The sequence below is a fragment of the Durotheca rogersii genome (assembly GCF_024521655.1).
Source record: "Durotheca rogersii strain YMJ 92031201 chromosome Unknown GGS23scaffold_26, whole genome shotgun sequence".
Classification (NCBI taxonomy): Eukaryota; Fungi; Ascomycota; class Sordariomycetes; order Xylariales; family Xylariaceae; genus Durotheca; species Durotheca rogersii.
This window is the reverse complement of record NW_026251257.1, coordinates 537,945-558,518: the sequence shown is the minus strand read 5'-3', so window position 1 is coordinate 558,518 and position 20,574 is coordinate 537,945. Positions and strand designations below refer to the sequence as shown.

Here is a 20,574-nt window from a genome sequence, read left to right as displayed (position 1 = left end):
CGGGGGCTGGATGCTGACATGTTAGGAGAGGGAGGCGGACAATGAAGATATTGTTGGGAGCTGTCGCATAGGTATCAGTGGCATCACCTTGCAGTGCGGCGGGCGATGCAACAGGACGTAATAATGCCTATCTAGGTAGGTACCCGCCTACGGGGTTAGGTTATGTACTATGGTTCGTCTCGGGAGGATCATCTAGCACTACGTGCCGTGCGGTGTCGGGCAGGTCGCCGCCGCAGAGGTACCTGGTTCTGCGGCAAGGTTAGCTAACCTTATTCTCTCCTCCCCCCTGACCGCCCCGGCTATCGCCCCGTTCTGAGAGGTATACCCGCCTATAACTATAGAATGTAACAGGAAAATAAAAATACACAAAGCCTGCGTACAAGGACGAATCCGGCCACGAAGGACTGGTGTACGGCTTACTGCCTCCAACTACACGTAGAATCGAGGCTATGCGATGGGGACTCAGCCCGAATGCTGGAGGCAGAATAAGACATCGGGCTGAGACAAGTTACCTAACCCCGAAGGCCAGGTACCTCGTCCTAGCTCCTCCCCGGCGGTGGTTACCTTAGGTACCTGGGTACATAGGGATGTATGTACCCACAACTGCCTAAGTGCATGTGGAGGTACGTACCACGTACCTTGTAGAAGTCGGCGGTCCAGGCTATCCCGGCTTCCGCTTGAACCTTCAATCAACATCTCGACAATCGCATCGACGGAAGGGAACCCCGTACCGCGCCTACCTACCCAGGATTGCTGGCTTCGTCGTGCTTACCTAAGTCCGGCTGCCGTCCCCTGCTACACACTACGTACGCTGAGCCATCCCGGGCATCCCTCTCGTCCTACAACATCTACGCATACAATCTCCTGCCTGATAGATAGACGTGAGAAACGCCCGGACAGGCTCGTTTCTTGAGGACAGACGGTGAGCCTGACACTACCGATGCAGCATTTTCGCGTGGCTACTGTTACCTAGCTTGCTACGAGCTCGCCTGCCTAGCCTGCTTCCCTCTCCTCGCATGGGCCCTCCAACCTATCTGCGCTTCGTCTGCGTCGAGTTATCGTAGCAGCAAGATACCTACCTATTCCAACGCGCCCGCTGCGAGCAACCGCCAGTATTCGCTATTCCCTTCATCGCAACGTGGCAAATTCCTCTCCAATCGGCTCTGAAACATGCTGTATTCCTGTTTCTAGCCTAGCAGACGCGTGTCTGTCCTTTTCTCCTCCTTCTCGTAGTCCGTCAGTACTGTACCTATCCTCCATCATATCATGGCTGGGTCGCTAGCAGCACTTAAGAATCTGCCGTGCCCGGCTGGGAAGAAATGTACCGCTTTCCAATGCCTCTTCAAGCACGACAGCGACGCGGACGCGACGGCCGCTGCTAGCCAGAGCACCGCACAGGGGCGGACACACAAATCTCCCACGTCGTCTCCCGACAAGCTGCCTTCGGATCAGGATCAGGATCAGCCTAGGAAACGGATCAAGTTCAACTCGCCACAGGAGCCCCCGCCGTCTCATCCACCGCCTATCACAGCAGCGAGATCCAGGCCCGTCTCGCGGCAACAGAAAGCACAAAGCGAGATGTCCCTAAATGCTACGCATGCCTCTGAGATGAGGCCAGGTGCCGACAAGAAATCGACCCTCCCGGCTACTGTCGATAAGCAGCCTCGACCCTCAGTTAGGCAGGCTGGCAGAGGAATTGCGTTGTCATCTTCTGCGAAGCAGAAGCCTGGAGGCTCTCCGGCCTCGGCCTCGGCGAGCAATACTGCTGCCAAACCGACCGTAAAACCAGTCCCCAAGCAGCCAGAGTCGCTCAATCCTCGGCTCTTGAAGTCCGCGCCCGCACAACATGAGACACGCCTGAGGCTTGTCAAGGCTCTTCATGAGCAATATGTCCGCCTAAACACCGAGCTAGCGAAAGAAGCCCGCGACAAAGAAACCAAGAAACTCGTGCTCTCAGCCCAGGAGCTTGTAGTAAAGGCTCTCGACGACGAGGAAGACGCCGCCATTAAGCGGTACACGATCTATGCTAATGCAATCAGAAACAAGATTTCTTTATACAAGCGCATGACTGTTGCGCAATGGAAGGAGGAGAGGAAAAAGTCTGTAGAAGATAACCAGGTGGAGGGCGCGGATAAGCCCGCTGCCCCCGAACCTATCGTCACCGGCCTCACCGTTCCTCAGGAGGTGGAGTTCTTGCAGAGATTGGTCTGGCCGCTGGATGGGCTAGAACGATACGGCTATGTGACCTCCGTGCCATCTGATGACGATATTCAGAAAGCCCGCGAAGGCGTAGAAACCTCGGGAAATATCGAGGTGTGCGACAGATGCACGAGACGGTTCCAAGTCTTCCCGGGTCGGAGAGAGGAGGACGGCGCACTGGCCTCCAACGGGACATGCACCTACCACCCGGGCAAGACCTACGCGATGGAGAGAAATCCAGGCACATTTTCGAAGCCGACACGCAAATACCGCTGCTGCCACAAGAACATTGACGACGAATCAGGCGGTTGCACTACAGCACCCACCCACGTCTTTAAGACCACTGATCCGAGCCGGCTCGCCGTCACGCTGAACTTTGCCGAGACGCCACCTAACCCGGACGTGCCCGCTGACAGGGCCGTGGCCTTCGACTGCGAGATGGGGTACACCGTCTACGGGCTCGAGCTTATTCGCTTGACTGCCGTTTCGTGGCCGAATGGCGAGGAGCTCCTCGACGTCCTCGTCCAGCCCTATGGGGAGTGTATGGACCTCAACACGCGGTACTCGGGGGTGCGACCCGAGGACATGGCGACAGCCGAGCGCTTGAAGCCGGGGGACGATCACCGCCCAACCGTCGTCCCTCTCTCTCCCTCTTCTTCCTCCGCCCCGGGCCCCACGACCCCGCCGAAGCGCAAGCTCAAGCTCGCGCCGTCGCCCAAGGCGGCGCGCGACCTGCTGTTCTCGCTCATCGGGCCGAAGACGCCGCTGCTCGGCCACGGGCTCGAGAACGACCTGAACGCGGTCCGCGTCGTGCACCCGACGTGCGTCGACACGGCGCTACTATACCCGCACAAGCGCGGCCTGCCGATCCGCAACGGGCTCCGCATGCTGATGGAGACGCTGCTCGGCCGCAAGATACAGGTCGAGGAGGAGGCAGAGGACGGCGGCGGAAACGGAAACGGAAACGAGGCGGGGAAAGGCGGCGGCGGCGGAGGAGGAGGGGGGGGGGAGAAGGGTCACGATAGCGCGGAGGACGCACGAGCCGCCGGAGAGCTCGTCCGCCTCATGGTCAGGGATCGCTGGAAGCAGATGCAGATGCAGGGCTGGTCCATCAAGGACGGCGACATCGTGGCCCCCGACGAGGCCTGGACCGTCGTTGGCGGCGCGAAGGCTAAGAAGCTCGGCGTCTAGACTGGGTCGCGCGCGGGCCCGGCGAGCACTACGAGGAGAGACGGGGGCTGTGGGTGGGCATATCAAGCGAGGTGAGGTGTACGATTATTCCCTCCGACGACGACTATTCGTCGAAGCAGTGGCAGATTTACCTGAGCGTTAATAAGATCGATCGTTTACACGCAGACGGGGTTCTGTGCGTACGCGCGACTTGCTAATAGAGGTTCATTCGTAAGCAGTAGTTGTGATTATATATCGTGCGGCATCTCGAAGTGGGGATCTAGGTACGGGGTTCTCTCAATAAATATACATAGCCTTGCCTTCTTCCCCTTCTCCTGACCCCGGTACTTTTGTTCGTCTGTCGGTTTGTCCGTGAAATATCTACCCTTCCTGGGTAGGTATCTTGTTAAACAGAGCCTGGGTATTCTGCCTATCCCTTCCACCGCTGCCGGGCTCGCTCAGGCTACGCCCTGCCGACGGAGAGCAGGAGCTGGCTGCCGCCGCTGCCGCCGCGCTTGGCGCCGGGGATGTAGGAGACGTTGGGGTTGGCGGCGAGGGTCTGGGCGATCTCGCGGCTGGCCTCGATCCTGCGGATGCGGACGAGGCCGTCGCCGGACTTGGCGACGGCGCGGCCGATGGTGTCGGCGCTCTCGGCCTCGCCCTCGGCGCGGATGACGGAGGCCTGGCGCTCCTGCTCGGCCTTCTCGACGATGAAGCGGGCGCGCTCGGCGTCCTGCTGGGCGATCTGCTTCTGCTCGACGGCCTTGGTGAACTCGCGGCCGAAGGTCATGTGCGTGATGGACACGTCCTCGAGCGCGATGTTGAACTCGGCCGCCCGCCGCGTCAGGTCCGTCCGGATCCGCTGCGACACCGCCTCCCGCTGCGTGATCAGCTCCGCCGCGTCGAACTGCGCCACGATCGACTTCAGCACCTCGTTGCCGATCGACGGCAGCACGCGCTCGTCGTAGTCGGTGCCGAGGTTCTGCGCCGCCGCCGCCGGGGCGGGTTAGCACGGCCTACACACACACGCCTATACGGCTCCTACGCGCTCGCGCGTAGAGAGAGGGAGGAGGGGGGGAAGAGAGAGAGAGAGAGAGAAGCGGGGCGCACCTGGTAGATCTTGGGGAGGGCCTTGACGTCGGGGCGGTGGAGGACGCGCAGGGTGAGGCTGACCATCTGCAGGTCCTTGCTGCCGGTGGTGGTGGCGATGTTGCGGGGCTTGGTGCGGACGTCGAAGATGATGCTGCGCTGGAGCCAGGGGACGAGGAAGTGGGTGCCCTCGTTGACGACGGTCTCCTTGACGCCCTGCAGCCGGTCGAAGATGACGGCCCGCGTGCCGCCGCGCACGTCGTAGATGGAGGCCTGGGCGACGGCGAAGGCGCCCACGGCGGGCACCGCCCACCGGTAGACCTGCCTCAGCGCGTTCTCCATCGGGAGGCCCGGTTCTCGTGATTCTGCGCTCGCTGACGCCGCCGGCCTCGTCTGCTGCTGGGTACTGCGGCCGCGTGTGCGTGTGCGTGTGGTGCAGCCGCGGCTGGTGGGTTCACTGGCGTGGTGGTATTTTCGCGGAGTGGGCGCCGGGACGAGTGGCTTTTTTGCTGCGAAGCTTTAGCTGCCGTCCATGCCACCTAAAAAAAAAGATCGGCCTACAGGTGATGAATTGGAGAGAGGGAATGCGACGGCGGCACGTAACGGCGCCGATTGGTTGGAGTTTCCGGGGTTAAAGAAACTGCTTAAGCTGATGGAGCTGAATTGCAATCGCTGTATTCTGCCTCATGCAACTATCGGTGCTGGGCCAAAGGTGAGGTACCTAGGTACCTCCAAGGCGAACATGTGGCTTAGTCAGGCAAATGGCTAAGGCGGGCGTCAATATGATCCATCCCATCATCAAATGGCTTAAACTTGACCATTCGCGACTCCCTCTCTCCTCCATCTTTCTCTCCACAGCTCAGCAACCAACCAACACACCGCATCACAATCGACTCTCTCTCGCGTCCGCTTATCCTACCCGCGATGTTCCCTACTCGAGCTCTACGGTCCGGCGGCGGCGGCGGCCCCATTGGCAAATACGGAAAGTGAGTTGTTCGAACTAAGTTGCGTCCTTTTCATCCTCCTCTCGATGCCCCGCCGGATTGCTAGGTGTGCGCAGGCTACCCCGGTCTAGGGACGGCGAGGAAAATTGGAGGCGAGTGCTAACCCGGCCACTGCAGGTTTCTAGGTGATTGGGGAAACTTCGGTGAGTCGCAATTATCCCGGATCGGGGTTGAGAAGGGCGCATGCTGGCACACATTCCTACGGCGGAGGGGCACACGATGGCCGGCGACAAGAAGTGGGCGAGGCGCTTATCTGCGTCTCGCGTGATATATGGCGCTTGGGAGTTTGTATATCAGCGATCGGGAGCTGGATGCATATGCTGGACAGCAGGAGCGCGGGTGCTCGTGACGAAGACTAACGAGGTTGTTCCTTTTCTAGGCGGCCAACCGCAGAGGGGTATCATCAGCTATACTGTCAGCTCCAACAGGCAGAACCCCTTGGCCGGCACCTTGAATGACGCCATCTTCAACACCTGGAGACGATTCAGCTCCCAGGTCCTCTACATCGCGCCCCCGCTGCTCCTCGCTTACTACGCATTGAGCTGGGCGACCGAGCGGTACGGGTACCCACACACCTATCCAACTGCCTGCCCCCCCCCCTATACCCCCGAGGAGAGGTGTAGATGGTTTCGTCCGGAGACTAACGATAAACAGGAACGAGTACCTCAACTCCAAGGCCGGCCGCAAGGAATTCGCAGGGGATGAATAAGGATGTGGAGATGCGATACGGGCACCCGGAGTTGGGCGGTCACTAACCGGCGGTACGCAGACGAAAGAAAGAAAAAAAAAAATACTGCATAAAGATAGACCAGTACGGTAGAAGCACCAAGTACTACGTTTTCCTGACGGCGTCTTTGTATCCGGCTTCATGCTTCCCATCCTCATCTGACAATCTCAGGATCCTCCCATTGCTATCATGGGATGCCTCTTTTAAGTCCCTGTAATGTAACCACTACTCTGGGCTATTAGGAGGGAGTTTAAGTTTCGAGCAGAAGGGTGTAGAGAGTCGATTGAGGGCGACATCTTCCGAGAGGGTTATCCGTAGGTAGAGGTAAGTACTCGTAAGAATCACGCCGTAGGTATTCCGTAGATTAGAGGTAGGTAGTTCGTCCTTTGCCTCCCCTCTCAGAACTGCAACAAAGCACAAAAGGGCAGAATGCAGATTCCAGAAGATGGTTTCCCTCTCCCCTTTACATAAGTACTAGGCACATATACCTACTGTGTAGGGTCACGGCGTCAACCTCGGCCCCTGTCGCATCTCCCATCCATGTCAGCGCAGTACTAATCGGCCGGCAATTCCTCGGCAGAATCCATCCCCGGTCCGGTCCGGATTCAATTGTACTTAGGTACCTACGTCGTCAGGTACATCATCTAATTGATCTCAACCTCAACCAACTCATCACCACAACGCTATCTGATACCCCCTCCCTCTACCGCCTCCCAGCAGATCGGCCACCATGGCTTCCAAAGCAGTCGCCAAAGCTGCAGGGGGCGTCGTGAGCATCACTCAGGTACGCGACTCCCCCTTTCCTCCTCCCTTCACGGGCAATCAATCGCTTTATTCCGTCTCCCTCTGCCCATATACCTAGGTAGGAAGCTACCGAGCCTAGCAAGCAAGAAGGATGTGCTTGGCTATGTAGCTATTCAGCATGCCCGACCGCTAACCCCGCCGACCCTCCAGAAACAAACGCTGCAGTCGACGGGCATCTGGGAGCGCATCCGGCGGTTTTTCGCGGTCTCCCCGGAGCGGTCGAACGGCGTGCCGCTCAACCCGTACTTCCGGAACCCGCCTCCAGGCGCGCTGGACCCTCTGACGTACGACGATCCGGTGACGGCACCGGCGGGCGACATCGCCGACAACGCGTACTGGCGGCGGGACGTGCGGCGGGCGTACCCGCAGCTGAGCGTCGTGCGCCAGGCCGACGCCGCGGCGCTGCTCGCCGTCGGCAGCTCCGCGGCCCCGCGCCGCGAGCTGATTGGCGAGGCTGGCGAGAATGCGCTCGTCGCGGCGCGCGAGGAGGGCCGCACGGCGGGCCTCGCGGCGCAGATCGCCAAGGGCGCCAGCGCCGGCGCCGGTGACGGGAGCGAGTTGTTCAGGGATGGCCTGCCGCCGCTGCCGAGCGGGCAGAGCCTGCGCGCCGCCGACGGCAAGTGGGAGGTGTACAAGTACGACCTCGCGGAGGACTCGTACGGCGAGGCGTGAGTATTTTCCACTCCCCCCCGGAGCAAGGTGGAGAGGGAGAGAGGGGGAGCAATAGCGATGCTAATGAGTGCGCGCTATGCAGATACCCCTGCCGGAACTTCAAATAGACGCGACGCCTTTACGGACGAACAGCGATAGACGGGCGGGCGGAAGGGTAAAAAGAGAGAGGGGCTAAACAGAGGAGCCGACGGGCGGACATATCAGGCCAACCGAGACTCTTGCGAATGAGAGAGGTCGGGGTGCCCAAGTGTACACACATATATACTTATACACATTGCGAGGGGCAAGAAATCCCACATCGCCGATGAGACTATTCTCACAATACGAGAGATCTTTGCGATGGTAGCTACGTGAAAGGTCTTGCTCTTTGCAAAATCCACGTAAACTCTCGAGCCGCCCGCATTACTACGGTGGGGAAATGGGGGGAAGAGGAGGGGAGCTTAGAGACTCTCAACTCCTTGTGGTGGTGCCTAGCGTGAAAGCTCCGCTAACCCCCCCCCCCCCCCCCCCTTTTTTTAAATTTCTTTTTCTCGGTCGAGTTTTGCCCCTCTATCTAGCCCTTGTCCCCGGCGGCGTCGTGGCCCCGCTGCGGTATCCTGCCGATGTCCTCGATGTTGTCGTTCCGGTTGGCGGGCGCGCTGTCGGCGGACGAGGCGGCGGGGACGGCCTCGCCGACGGCGCGCTCGATCATCTTGACGCGGCTCTGGGCGCCCTTGACGCGGCTGTCGAAGTCGTTGACTGACTCGTCGTCGTTGGCCATCGACAGCGTCCCCGGCTCCAGCATCCCGTACAGCATCGCGACGTGCTTCTCCAGCCGCGCGTTGCCGCGCAGCGGGGGCAGCCGGCCCGGCGCCGACGGCGAGGGGGGGCAGGCGCTGGGCGTCTCTGCGGGGGCCCGCCCCTCCTCGGCCGCCTTCGATCCGCCGTCTCTGTGGTCGCGAGCCTGAGAGGGCGACCGCGCCGGGAAGTCGGCCACGCGGTTCGCCCAGACCATGGCCTTGCCCTGCAGCCGGCCGGCCTCGACGAACTTCTCGAAGCCCTTCTTGAGGCCGACCGAGCGCCCCTCGACGCGCCCGGCCTCGGCGCCGTCCTGGTACCCCTGCTCGTAGCCCTCCCGGTAGTACTGCTCCTCGAGGTTCAGGATGTCCTCGAATAACTCGTCGTCGCTGTCCCCGGGGGGCATCCTGGGACGTCGATGGGGATATATGCCTGCGGTCTCTTCTCTTTCTCTTCTTTCCTTCTCTTCCCTTCGTCCTGTCCCAGCTCGCAGTTTGGTTTCCAATCTCCCGCCTTGTCTCTCTCCTGTCCTTAATCCTGCTCTCGATCTGCGATCCGCGAATGGCTCGTCCGAGTGCTTACGTCGCCCGGGTCGCGTATGTAAATCATGCGATATGTAGGTAAGCATGTAGGTATGAGTAGAGATATGAGGTCCTACTAAGAAGACGCAGCTATGTCATAGGCAGTATAGTCGTTCATATAGGCGGATAAGGTGGATTCATTTATAAGTCTTTCCGCCTGTCGGTGCATATTTGCATAGTACCTATATGATGGCGGAGCAGTGATGGAGACTCGCTCTAACGCTCCACCTGGCGGGGAGGCATTAACGAAGTGTATGCGGGAGACGGGGTTATCTCTCCAAACAGTACTAGGACTCAGGTAACGGAAACGGAAGTATCCCGGCTAATTTTGAACGTACCGGTATTTAAATGTACCTAGGTATTGAACGCGGTTACTAGGTTCGTGGACCCTGAGAAACGCTACGAGGTAACATTACGGGGTACCTGTGCGTCGCAGGTAACATCCCACCTTCGACTTCTGAGCTCTCTTGGATTCAGAACACCAAATCAGTTCCTCCACTACCGCACCTACACACCTACACGTGTCCGTCTCCCCTCCGTCTCCCCCCCGTCTCCCATATTTTCGCGCGCGAGCACGTAACCGACTCAAGAGGCCATCGCCCGCTCCCTGGCGGGAAGTGAAGCAGACGGACAGACACAGCGGCAAACACAGCGGCGGACACAGAAAAAAAATGGACATCCGTCGCCTGGAGCCGCGGGACATCCCGCTGATCCAACACGCGAACCTCGAAAACCTGCCCGAGAACTACTTCATGAAGTACTACCTATACCACGCCCTGTCCTGGCCCCAGCTCAGCTACGTCGCCGTCGACATCTCCCGCCTCAAGAAGACCCCCTACGACTACCCCAAGATCGTCGGCTACGTCCTGGCTAAGATGGAGGAGGAGCCCTCCGACGGCGTCCAACACGGCCACATCACCTCCCTGTCCGTCATGCGCACCCACCGCCGCCTAGGCATTGCCGAGAAGCTCATGCGCCAGAGCCGTACGTCTCCATATCTCCGTGTCTCTCCGTCCCCGCCTCCCTGTCTTTCTTCCCCTCCTCCCTCCTCCCGTACAGCCACTCCCTCCCCAGCCTACTCAGCCTATCTACGACCCCACCACCGCAAGACGGCTGCAGGTCCCTTAGAGCGAGAGAGCTGACGAGAGCGCGGGACGAGGGGGGCAGAACTCGCCATGGTGGAGACCTTCGGGGCGCAGTACGTGTCGCTGCACGTGCGCGTGTCGAACAAGGCCGCCATCCACCTGTACACGAAGACGCTCGGCTTCGACCAGGAGAAGACGGAGTCCAAGTACTACGCCGACGGCGAGGACGCGCACTGCATGCGCCTGGACCTGTCGCCGCTGCGCGCCCAGATCCGCGAGGCCGAGCTCGACACCGAGGACGACAACGCGGCCGCGGCCGACGCCGACGCCGACGCCGCCGGCGAGCACCCCGACGAGGGCGAGCCCGTCGGCGAGACGGGCAAGACCGACGGCGGCGGCGGCGGCGCCCTCCCCGCCCGCCCCAAGGAGACCAAGCGCAAGGTCAAGGTCGGCAGGGCCCTGGGCGTCCAGGCTCTGGTCGAGAAGGACGAGAGCAAGCAGCACTCCTAGAAGGACGTGCGCACGGGCACCCGGGGAACGAGGGGAGGGGAGAAGGAGAGTGAGAGGACGAGGGAGAAGGGGAGGGGGGTCGTAAGCACGAAAGAAACTACAAGCCATGCCGTGTCGAGGGAGGTGGACAGCCCGCCACAATAGAGGGCGGTCCCAGCCTGATAGACGGAGGGGTTAGACTTTCAGTGCCGGTAGAGGGGCGAGTAACAAACGCTCGGCCTGGGCCATGCGGACGCATACGATTCGTCAAAGGGCGAGATAGGAGAGAGAGCGAGACGAGGAGGCCCGCCATAGACATTTCCGAGAACTAACACCGTACGACGAACAGGCGTGCCGCATGTCGCGGGCCGTGGCTTTCTAGTAGACGGGAGGGGACGACGGCAAGGACCCCGACAGCACATTCGACGGAGAGGAAAAGCGTATCATAACTTGCATTTACCTATTTACCTATATCGTAGCTCCTAAAAGGAAACGGTTCCCGGATTCATTCCCGTCGTGATTATAGCATCCATGCCTTCGCGTATACCTAGTCAAATTTGCTTCTCTCCCCTTTACCCCCTTAAACTTGCCCGATTTCCCTCTCTCCTGGCCACAAAACCGTAAATAAAATACCTAAGTGTAAAGACTCCATATCCCGTTGTCCCCTCTCCCTCACACCCCCAACAAGTATCAAGTCGAGCACATAAGCCGCATCCGTACTTCCCTTCCCTTCCCTTCCCTTCCCTTCCCTTCCCTCCGCTTCCCATCCCATCCTCCCCTCCTAATACCCCTCCCGCAACAGCCGCTGCTCCTCCATCTCGAGCTCGCGCGCGAGCTGCTCGTCGGCCTCGAGGCGCAGGCGGTCGGCCTCGCGGGTCAGGACCTCGATGTCGCGCTCGAGGCGGCCGGCCTCGCGGTCGGCGCTGCCGCCGGCGCCGCGGCCGCCCTTCTCCTGCTCCTTCGCCGCCGTCTCGCGCCGCAGCGCCGCCAGCGCCGCCCGCTTCGTCGCGATCCGCGCCTCCAGCGCGTCCACCTCCTCGTACCGCTTGTCCGCCCCCGCAACCCCCGCCGCGTCGTCGTCGTCGTCCGCCGCCACCGCCGTCGACGACGGCGGTGCCGGAGGGCTGAAGGGCGTGTAGGGGAAGGGCGAGGAGGACCCGGCACCACCACCGCTGCCGCTGCCCAGCCACGCCGCCGCTGCACCCATCGCCCGCGCCCGCGCCGCGTCGGCCGATCGGAGGGCCTGTGTCCGTGCGGCTTCGGCTTGCGCCCGCGCCGCATCGGCCGATCGGAGGGCCTGTGTCCGTGCGGCTTCGGCTTGCGCCCGCGCCCCCTCCGCCGACCGTAGAGCTTGTGTCCGCGCCGCCTCCGCTGATCGGAGGGCCTGAATCCGTGCGGCCTCCGCCTGTGCCCGCGCTCCCTCTGCTGATCGGAGGGCCTGCGTCCGCGCCACCTCCGCCTGCGCCCGCGCCGCACGTGCTTGCACTGCCGCCTGTGCTTGCACTGCCGCCTGCCGCGCTAGGTCGAGGAAGCTGTATCCGCCGCGGTGGGGATGGGTCCCGTCCCTGTCCTGGCTGCCTTCCGTCCAGTAGCTGTCCGACGCTGGCGGCGCCGGCGGCGCCGGCGGGAACGGGAAGCTGCCCGGCATGGGTGGCGTGGGTGGTACGGCCGGTCTGACGGGAATGCATAGAGGCTGTGCCGGGGGTGGTGGTGGTGGTGGTGCAAAGCCGGCGTAAGAGTCGGAATGTGTGCCAAAGATCGCTCCGAAAAGGCCTGGGCCGCTACCCCTAGCACCCCGATCGGCGTCGCGCTCGGCGCGTCTGGACTCGCAGTCCTGGGCTCGCTGCTCCTTCCTCTCCGCCCGATGACGGCCTCTGCGGTCGCGCTTCGCGGCGCGCTTCTCCGCCCGGCGGTCCCTTCGTCTCTGCCGGCGGGCTCGCATCTGGCCCCGCTTCAGGTCCTTGAAGCACTCGAGCAGCGACCGGACCTCCTGGCGAAGCGCCGGCAAGTCGTCGTCGCCGACTAGGGCAAGGCTGGGGTTATTCTTGGCGGCCTTGATGTCGGCCCGCACGCTGAGCACCATATCCCGTGTCACGGGCTGCTCCGAGTGTTCGAGCCAAGCTGAGATGTGCTGTTTGGTGACAGGGAGCTGCGAGTCCCTCAGGTCGTCCCAGTCTGGGAGGCTACCGATGCTCGAATCTGAGTCAGAGGATGAGGACGATGCCGAACCCGCAGAACGGTTGGAATTGGCGCTGGCCGAGCGATCTCGTGATCCGTAGTGATGGTGGCGGTTCTGACCGTTGTGTTGATCATGGCGGGAACTCCAACACCGACCGCGGCCGCGACTCATCCCGTGCTCTCCCCAGGGGCCTCCCCTTCCGTGTGGGAAGCCGCCGCCGCCGAAGCCCCCCGGCCCATAAGGGAATCCGCCTGGGCCACGGGGTTGAGGAAATGGAGCGAAGCGGTGGTCGACGGATTGCCCGTTCCAGCGCACGCCGTGGCGGTCTGCTTCGAACGAGTCACCAAACGCGACCCGGTCACCGTCAACAGTCAGGGGACCGATGCGGACCCCGCGGTCGGACACCTCGAATGGTCGGAAAGGGTTCCATCGCGGTCTAGGCTGTTCATTAGCCCGAGACTCTCCCGGCCCCTGCTCCTGTTCCTGTGATTGGGACTGAGGCTGCGGAGTCGGCGTGGAGTCGGCGTTGATAGGGATCTGCCGCGGCAGGTCGGCGGCAGGTGCTTGCGATGAGCTAGATGCTGAAATGCGATGTATCGTCACGCCTCTTAGGTTAAAGAAGCCATCGTTCCACTCGCGTATCGTCGCGTCTATATCATGCGGTGTCTGCCGTTGCGATACCGAGTCGCTAGATTCCGATTTTACGTCTTGAAGCAGAGCCTCGGCCATGCCTCCTGCGCTCGACGGCGACTTGGTACGATTCTGATTATTCTCGTCCTTATTATTCCCGCCATCTTCGCCAGTATCGTCCTTCCCAACTTGTACATCCCGTGTCTTTCGCTCGAGAATCTGCGAGTTCACGCGTCCGGCATGGTCCGGCATGAGGTGGTTGAGGAAGGTCTGCCAGTCTTGGTGGGTAGTCCCGCGCCCGTGGGCCCAGGCCGGGTACGGGAAGTCTCTAGGCGAGGCCCTTTCGGTGATGGCTAACGCAATCTCGAGGTTCTGGCCAGACGGCCAGCCACCAAGGGGAGGGGAAGGGGGGGGGCGTGATTCGAAGTAAGCCTGCGCCGAAGCTGTCGTGCGAGAGTCATCGCGGCCGCTTGGGCTGTGTGGCGACTCGCGCGGCGACTCCGGCGGGGTATAGATGAGGTCACTATGAGAGGACGCGATGGTAGAGCTGTCGTCGTCGACAGCGTTTCGCTCATTTCGGCCGGTAGGTGACCGCCCCGAATGAGAATAGATATCCATCTCTGTGTACGGAGGAGGCGGAACGTCGTCCATGATGGATCTCACTGCTCTACGTAGGTGACAAGACGAAGAATCTTCACCACGGCCGCGCAACCCAGATCAGGTAGATATGCAAACTACAATGTGGTACAAGGTTTGTGGCGTTGTATGATGGTTTCAATCTCGTCAGGACGTCCGGTTTAATTGAAAGCTTAACGAGGTGCGTGTATTTAAGTCCTACGCAGGCATCGAATCGCGACAAGGGGGGAGGCTGGGTGCCTGATGGGCTTCGGATGCATTTTATTGCCTACGGAGTTGGCCTATTTGATGCCATCCGTGTCGACATGTCTGGCTCGTTTGTCTTGGCCAAGCCGTCGAGGAGGGAGCCCGTCCCATTGGTAGCATGGCGAGCTCTCCAGCCCTCGATACGGCCAGCGGCCATGTATGTCGTAGTACACCATCCCTAGACAAGATTCGTCCGATCCGTGATGATGGAGCTCGTAGGCTTCGGCCAGTCAGCCCACCCTCTCCATCGCTGCTTGGCGTTTCTTTGTTTGTGAGTCCCCTGCGTTTCCATGCAAAGCCAACGGTAGGTGACGCGGCCCCCCCATGCCAGCTGTGGCACCACCGCATATTCGTTCAAGGCCACCCTCGAAAAGATGAGTCAAACTGCTAGAATATTCCCACGGCCGCCGCAGCTTAACGTACACCAGTGTCAGTGGGACCACGATTCCCCGCCATGTCGGCATAATCTATTGACATCGTCACCAGGGCTTCCTGGTGATTTCGCGCCAGTCGTCGCAATTACTACGTAGCAGGCGTGTGGCGGCCGTGAGGCTTAAGTCACCTTGGGATCTTTCTCAACAGATCGAAGTTGACATCTTCCTCTTTGTAGTGATCGGCGACAATCGTGTGCAAGTGATCCTTGGAATGTGCACCCCTGTGTCGGAACAAGTCAGCGATCCTTCCCACTCACCTCGTTCCTGAGCAAGGCTACTACAACTTACAGGTTGGTAATGTAGGTGTTGACGAGATCTGCAGGTACGAACTCGGCGACAGCATTCATGACCCTCACTCGCTCCACCATCGCGCCGTCGGCGAAGTTGACATACTTGGAGGGGTCACCCCATTCGACGAGCCCTTCTTGGTGAAACTGGCTGTCGGGGCTGAGTTTGTATACGCCGCCTAGGACAACCACCGTTCTCCCCTGCTCTCGGGCGGCGCGAGCGATCGCAGCGGCGCCGGCATCGACGATCACCCCGCCTTTGCTGCCAATCGCCCGCGCCCCGAGGATAACCTTGTTGACCTTCGACATATAGGCCATGAGGCCCGCGTTCATGACATTGATTACGGTCGACCCGCCGGCCGATAGGGATTTCCGGAAGGGAGCGTAGGTGTCATCAGTGGAGGACAAGGCGGACGGGTCGGCGACGAGAAACACGGTAAATCTTCTCTTAGATGCGGCTCGAGTGAGGAACTTCTGGACCGTCTTCGATGGTTGATGGACTAGTATATAGTCTCCCGGATTTATGACGACGTCGGCGTAGGCCTGGACCTGCTCATCAACCTGCCTGATTTCATCCATGATTTCCTCGATGCCATCGATCACTTCAGACCTGAGTGCGTGAACATTGGTAAACTGCCCGTGGCCCCTGGGCGAAGAGGCTCCCGACCCTAGGACGGGCGTGGAACCAGCCGAGGGGATAGAGTCTGGGTCGGACAGCAGGTTGAATATAGACTGTGTACGAGCAAAGGGCCCGGCGGCGACGGCCGGAGAGGGTCGTGGTAGTTTCCCTAGGGTGGTATTCGTGGTCTCCGCTCCGGGTATCGGCGCCGGGGATGCGTCGGCGAGCGGGTCGTTTCCAGTGTCATTTCTGTCTTCGGATGCTTCGTCGCGTATCAATCCTAGAACCCTCTTTACTATGTTGCCAATAGCCAGCTCGTGAGGCTGCGCGGTTACGAGTTTGCGGCCGACTAGTTGAATGCGGCCGAGGAGCTGGTCGACGTCGATCCATTTGTCCTTGGCAACAACCTGGAGGAGGATGTGCGCCGTAGCGATAGCGCATGACTCGGAGCCTCGAATCTGTCGTCGCTTGAGAAGGCTAAACCATAGAATTTAGCCCCAAGCTCCGGTCAACTCTCGAGGATACAGAGGGGGGGGTAGGGGTTTCGCTCTTACGATATAAGGAATTCCACAGAGGCGTCAACGGGGCGACTTTTCAGTGTATCAAGGAACTTCTCTAGACTGGGCGCATAACCCCCCTTAGGAGGAGCCATCTTCCCGCTCCGTGGAAGCACTCGGGGGGTGTACCTGGGCGCAGGGGCAAGCTTGAATGATGCTCTGAATATCGATTCGGGCCAGGTCTGGATTTGGTGGGTTGGATCGACAATGGGAGGAGTCGAGGAGGAGGCACCGAAGTCGGGATCGGGTTCTTGCTCTTCTCGAGTGTAGGGGTGTATATATGAGAGAGAGAGAGAGAGAGAGAGAGAGAGAGAGAGAGAGAGAGAGGAAAACAAATCCGTTTACAGAAAGATGGTGATCTTCGACTTCTTGTCTCTCTCATTAGAAGATTGTCTTTCTTTCTCTCCTCTGCGCAATGAGCAGTGAGTCAAGCCAAATTCTGGGGGCTTCCCCGCCAGTGATAAGAACCCATGTATCTACAACCTACAGAAATAAGGCAGGTACGTGCATGCATTAGGTGCCTTGGATGGTTCAACCCGATGCAAAGCGGGGTCTATCACTAGTATGTGCATGAATAGCACAGGCGTCCAACAGGTGATGGAGCTAGTTAAGGTCCCTACAATTGAACTGTTGTTATGGTGACTTGCCTCCAGTATATTCATATGTACCTGCCTACATTTATAAATGCATAGATATGAGGCAGGTATCGTGGTAATTCTGTAGCAAGTTTTTGATTTAGGCAGGTTCAATTAGAGAGTGCGTTGCTTATGAAGCTTACCTCGGTAGGCAACTTACCTGCTAGGGGGCTGCCAATTGAGTACATATACCTGGTTAGATATCACTCAAGCTACAGAAGAGAGAGGCTCTAGAGGGCTTTTTTTATAGGTTAGGTGGGTACCTAGGTGGGCATATGTGTATAATATACTATAGGTATCTAATGAACCTGCTCGGGCAAAAATTGCTAGTAATTTCTAATGCACTGTCGCCTACTTGCTGAGCAAAGCTGCTAGGGAATAGCTATGCATAGGTGCATACAGGTCATTTTCCAGTCTTAGGTACCTACCTACCTTACCTGCCTACCTTACCTTAGGTACCTATGCAAGTCAGGTGCGATAGGAATAAGCAGGTGCCTATGTCCCTAGGTAAGAGGTACCTGTCTGCGTAGGTAGGCAGCTCCCACTACCTTGTGTAGGAGGTGGGTGCTTGGGTGTACCTAGGCGGATGGGAGTTTACAGCAGATTACCAGTAGGTAGAGGTATGTACCTCTGAGGTATATACCTACCTATCTACAGGTAGGAGATGAGCTAAGAAGACTACTAAGTAGCGCTGTTAGGAATCGAACCTATCCTTCGTTAAGTAACCTACTGATCTGTGGGTAACTTATATCGATGTATCAGGTACATAGCTTAGAATACCTACCTCTCTAAGCTTGAGCGCACAGTGGATGTTGAGGCTTCTATCAACCTACCCCAATGTCCCATAATTACACACGTACCGCGACACCCTAGCATACATGTGGGATCTTTACATTGATACCTCCCGTCCCGTCCGATATCTACCTCCGCCCATCACACCTGTCTGCGCCTTCAAATTCGGGAGCTTCTGCAACTTGACTTGTTCGTAGGACCGCCCAAAAAAGAGGACCACTCGCAACACACACCTCTTTTTTCCATCTCCGCGACAGCGTGTTTTTGGGCTCTTAGACCTGACCCGCAGCAACTACAAGACGCTCGTTGATTATAAACGTGGAATGAGGTATCTGGCGAATCCAAGTGAGATCTGTCATTATTGTTGCGCGTAGCTGCCGGCGATCCAACCCCAACCCAGCCTCGGACGACGAGATCCCCATCCCGCCCTCTCCTCACCCGCCCGGCATTCCTACGCATCCATCATCAACAATATTTTAAGATCCTAAATTTCTTTTTAATTCCTCTTCCGACTCCGGTACATCCACGAGGAGCCACCGCGCGGGCAGCCTTACCCCCCCCCCATCGACCGACCGACCAACCGATCTTGGTTTCGGTCCCTGGTTGTCTGCTGCTTGCTGTCGCCAACGCTTGCCTACAAGACGGAGAGGCGTCTTCCGCTCCCACCGCCTCCATTGATAACCCCAAGTCTTGCATGTTTTTTTGGCGGGCACCACCAGACCTTCATGGCTTGCACGTTGACCGAAAGATGAACTCCCTCAACATAATATCCACACGCGTCTCCCCACCTTCAAGTCCCGCCCCTTCGCGATCCAATTCTCTCGGCCATATTGGCTTAGCCGTCGCCCAGTCCGACGGCCGCCCGATACCGTCAGAGGAGACATCGCCCAACGAGAAGGGTGTGAACGCTTCCGAATCGAACGAGTGCACGTTCCCCCAGCACGACCCGGTAGACCACCCTCCTCACGCCGATGAAAAGACCCCCCTGCTAGAGAGCAATGACACCAAGGAGACGAGCATTCGGACCTACTGGTGGCATGTTGTTCCAAGTCGCATAGCCACCGGCTTTATTGATTCCATCCGTTGGGTCCTATCCACCCTCGCCACGCCCGGCGTCTACCTCGTCGCTTACTTCTACGACGACCAGGGGGATTTCGCCCCTTTGCGACAACTGGGAAGCTTGTTTGGTACACACGGAGATGACACGCGCAAGCTGGCTACCGATCTCTCGGGGAAAAACACGATAGGGAAAGAGGACGATGCTTTGTCGGGTCGGCATCCCCAAACCGTGAAGGGCAAGAAGGCCTTCTCGGCTTCGCGACCGCTCTCCTCTCCGGGAACTTCATCCTCTGGCCTTTCATCAGATTCGGAAACGGACATGGCTAGCAAGCCTCCAGGCACTCGGCGCAGCTCCGCCTCTTCCGGCCGCCACACGCGATCCAAGTCCGCCGACCCGACAGAAGATACCGCACCGACCAGACGGTCGATAAGGATTAAGCTGAACAACGAGGAGCTCATGCGACAGCGGAAACATAAGAAGGCCCGGTCTACGAGTGCTACCGGCAGCACCGGCGGTGGAGGCTCTTCGGACCTATCAGCGCAGCTAAAGTCTCCTACCTCGCCCATCGGAGCTCTAACTAGATACCCTAAAACCCCAGCTCCTCCCCGGCCCTTGATCCCTCGGCGACAGCCCTCGTATCTTCCCTTTGAACCTCTCGACCCCAAGCACCTGAAAACCCTGATACTGGATCTCGACGAGACATTGATACACAGCATGTCGAAAGGGGGGCGAATGGGATCGGGACACATGGTCGAAGTGCGGTTGAATACGACGTACGTCGGAAGTGGAGGTCAGCAGTCTCTAGGGCCTCAACATCCCATCCTGTACTACGTTCACAAGCGACCACACTGTGACGAGTTCCTGCGAAAGGTGAGGAGACGGTTTGGCGCATATTACACGGGGTCCGACCTGAACCGTCTATGCTAACTACCACTGCGAAGGTTTGCAAATGGTTCAATCTTGTTATCTTCACGGCCTCGGTGCAAGAGTACGCCGACCCCGTCATCGACTGGCTCGAGTCGGAGAGAAAGTTCTTCTCGGGGCGATACTATCGGCAGCACTGCACTTTTAGACACGGCGCGTTCATCAAGGATCTCAGCTCGATCGAACCCGACCTGAGCCGGGTCATGATTCTAGATAACAGCCCGCTCAGCTACATGTTCCATCAAGGTATGCTATCACCTATACGTTCGGCTCGCCCGAAGCCGGGCCGATACGCAACGTACTGACCAGAGCCCGACGTAGATAATGCGATCCCGATCCAGGGATGGATCAATGATCCCACGGATAACGATTTGTTGCATCTCGTACCGCTCCTAGAAGGGTTGCAGTACGTGTCGGACGTCAGGGCGTTACTTGCATTAAGGGGCGGAGAGGACGGGCAGCATATGATGACGTGAACACGGGTAAAAGCAGAAGAGGAAGAAAAGCGATAAGTAATGAACTGACGCTCTCGGAGTGGAAATACACGGCTGCAGATGTTTAATCGGTGTCCTCGGGCGAAGGGGAAGGAGATTCTGGCTCTACAAGAAACACCGCGAGGGTCTAGTAGAGGATACAACGGAGGCCCGCCCCACGCCAACGCCGAGCTTCGCTGTATAAAGGTAAAACGCCATTGTAATGTGTATATATATATCCTTAGGCGCGTTCCTCTTTCTATAGGGTCGGGGAAATGCTTAGACGATCCTGACAGTGAAAGGGATCTCAACTACCCTCGCGTATGGGAATCAGTATATCAGGGCGGGAACCGGGCTGGGCTCAACTGCTACGAAGGTACCTACAAAATATATACCCTCGACTTCAAGAACCCCGACAGCGACCCGACCAAGTGTATCACGTACGAGGAGCTGGCCGCCCTCTCGCGCTCGGAGTGGAAGAAGGAGGGGGAGAGAGATTCGGCCT

General features: G+C 59.0%; 9 protein-coding genes across 9 annotated transcripts; 5 read left to right on the top strand and 4 right to left on the bottom strand.

Moving 5' to 3' along the window:
- Positions 1–689: 689 nt before the first annotated feature.
- GGS23DRAFT_582841 (uncharacterized protein) lies at positions 690–3,555 on the top strand. The gene has a single exon (XM_051517254.1). It carries the CDS (start codon positions 1,267–1,269, stop codon positions 3,388–3,390), a length of 2,124 nt encoding a protein of 707 aa, XP_051368880.1. The 5' UTR covers positions 690–1,266; the 3' UTR covers positions 3,391–3,555.
- Positions 3,556–3,611: 56 nt separating this feature from the next.
- On the bottom strand, positions 3,612–5,045 carry GGS23DRAFT_252215 (band 7 family-domain-containing protein). Its single transcript, XM_051512274.1, has 2 exons — positions 4,480–5,045; positions 3,612–4,351 (listed from the first exon to the last, which is right to left on the bottom strand). Exons 1-2 carry the CDS (start codon positions 4,798–4,800, stop codon positions 3,833–3,835), a joined length of 840 nt encoding a protein of 279 aa, XP_051368879.1. The 5' UTR covers positions 4,801–5,045; the 3' UTR covers positions 3,612–3,832.
- Positions 5,046–5,382: 337 nt separating this feature from the next.
- Positions 5,383–6,171, top strand: GGS23DRAFT_607130 (cytochrome b-c1 complex subunit 8; the record flags this gene model as incomplete). Its single annotated transcript, XM_051519999.1, has 4 exons — positions 5,383–5,444; positions 5,580–5,605; positions 5,842–6,019; positions 6,117–6,171. 4 exons carry the CDS (start codon positions 5,383–5,385, stop codon positions 6,169–6,171), a joined length of 321 nt encoding a protein of 106 aa, XP_051368878.1.
- A 226-nt stretch (positions 6,172–6,397) lies between these two features.
- On the top strand, positions 6,398–8,155 carry GGS23DRAFT_582836 (21 kDa subunit of NADH dehydrogenase). Its single transcript, XM_051517253.1, has 3 exons — positions 6,398–6,973; positions 7,144–7,661; positions 7,748–8,155. Exons 1-3 carry the CDS (start codon positions 6,920–6,922, stop codon positions 7,770–7,772), a joined length of 597 nt encoding a protein of 198 aa, XP_051368877.1. The 5' UTR covers positions 6,398–6,919; the 3' UTR covers positions 7,773–8,155.
- A 3-nt stretch (positions 8,156–8,158) lies between these two features.
- On the bottom strand, positions 8,159–9,262 carry GGS23DRAFT_582835 (uncharacterized protein). The gene has a single exon (XM_051517252.1). It carries the CDS (start codon positions 9,068–9,070, stop codon positions 8,219–8,221), a length of 852 nt encoding a protein of 283 aa, XP_051368876.1. The 5' UTR covers positions 9,071–9,262; the 3' UTR covers positions 8,159–8,218.
- A 183-nt stretch (positions 9,263–9,445) lies between these two features.
- Positions 9,446–10,709, top strand: GGS23DRAFT_252076 (acyl-CoA N-acyltransferase). The gene is made up of 2 exons (XM_051512273.1): positions 9,446–10,007; positions 10,191–10,709. Exons 1-2 carry the CDS (start codon positions 9,695–9,697, stop codon positions 10,616–10,618), a joined length of 741 nt encoding a protein of 246 aa, XP_051368875.1. The 5' UTR covers positions 9,446–9,694; the 3' UTR covers positions 10,619–10,709.
- A 654-nt stretch (positions 10,710–11,363) lies between these two features.
- On the bottom strand, positions 11,364–14,262 carry GGS23DRAFT_252062 (uncharacterized protein). The gene has a single exon (XM_051512272.1). It carries the CDS (start codon positions 14,055–14,057, stop codon positions 11,379–11,381), a length of 2,679 nt encoding a protein of 892 aa, XP_051368874.1. The 5' UTR covers positions 14,058–14,262; the 3' UTR covers positions 11,364–11,378.
- Positions 14,263–14,846: 584 nt separating this feature from the next.
- GGS23DRAFT_599813 (nagb/rpia/CoA transferase-like protein) lies at positions 14,847–16,280 on the bottom strand (the record flags this gene model as incomplete). The annotated part of the gene is made up of 3 exons (XM_051518979.1): positions 14,847–14,943; positions 15,011–16,105; positions 16,183–16,280. The coding sequence occupies 3 exons, from the start codon at positions 16,278–16,280 to the stop codon at positions 14,847–14,849; spliced, it is 1,290 nt and encodes a 429-aa protein (XP_051368873.1).
- A 2,080-nt stretch (positions 16,281–18,360) lies between these two features.
- GGS23DRAFT_599812 (NLI interacting factor-like phosphatase-domain-containing protein) lies at positions 18,361–20,072 on the top strand (the record flags this gene model as incomplete). Its single annotated transcript, XM_051518978.1, has 3 exons — positions 18,361–19,542; positions 19,614–19,842; positions 19,918–20,072. 3 exons carry the CDS (start codon positions 18,361–18,363, stop codon positions 20,070–20,072), a joined length of 1,566 nt encoding a protein of 521 aa, XP_051368872.1.
- Positions 20,073–20,574: the final 502 nt, after the last annotated feature.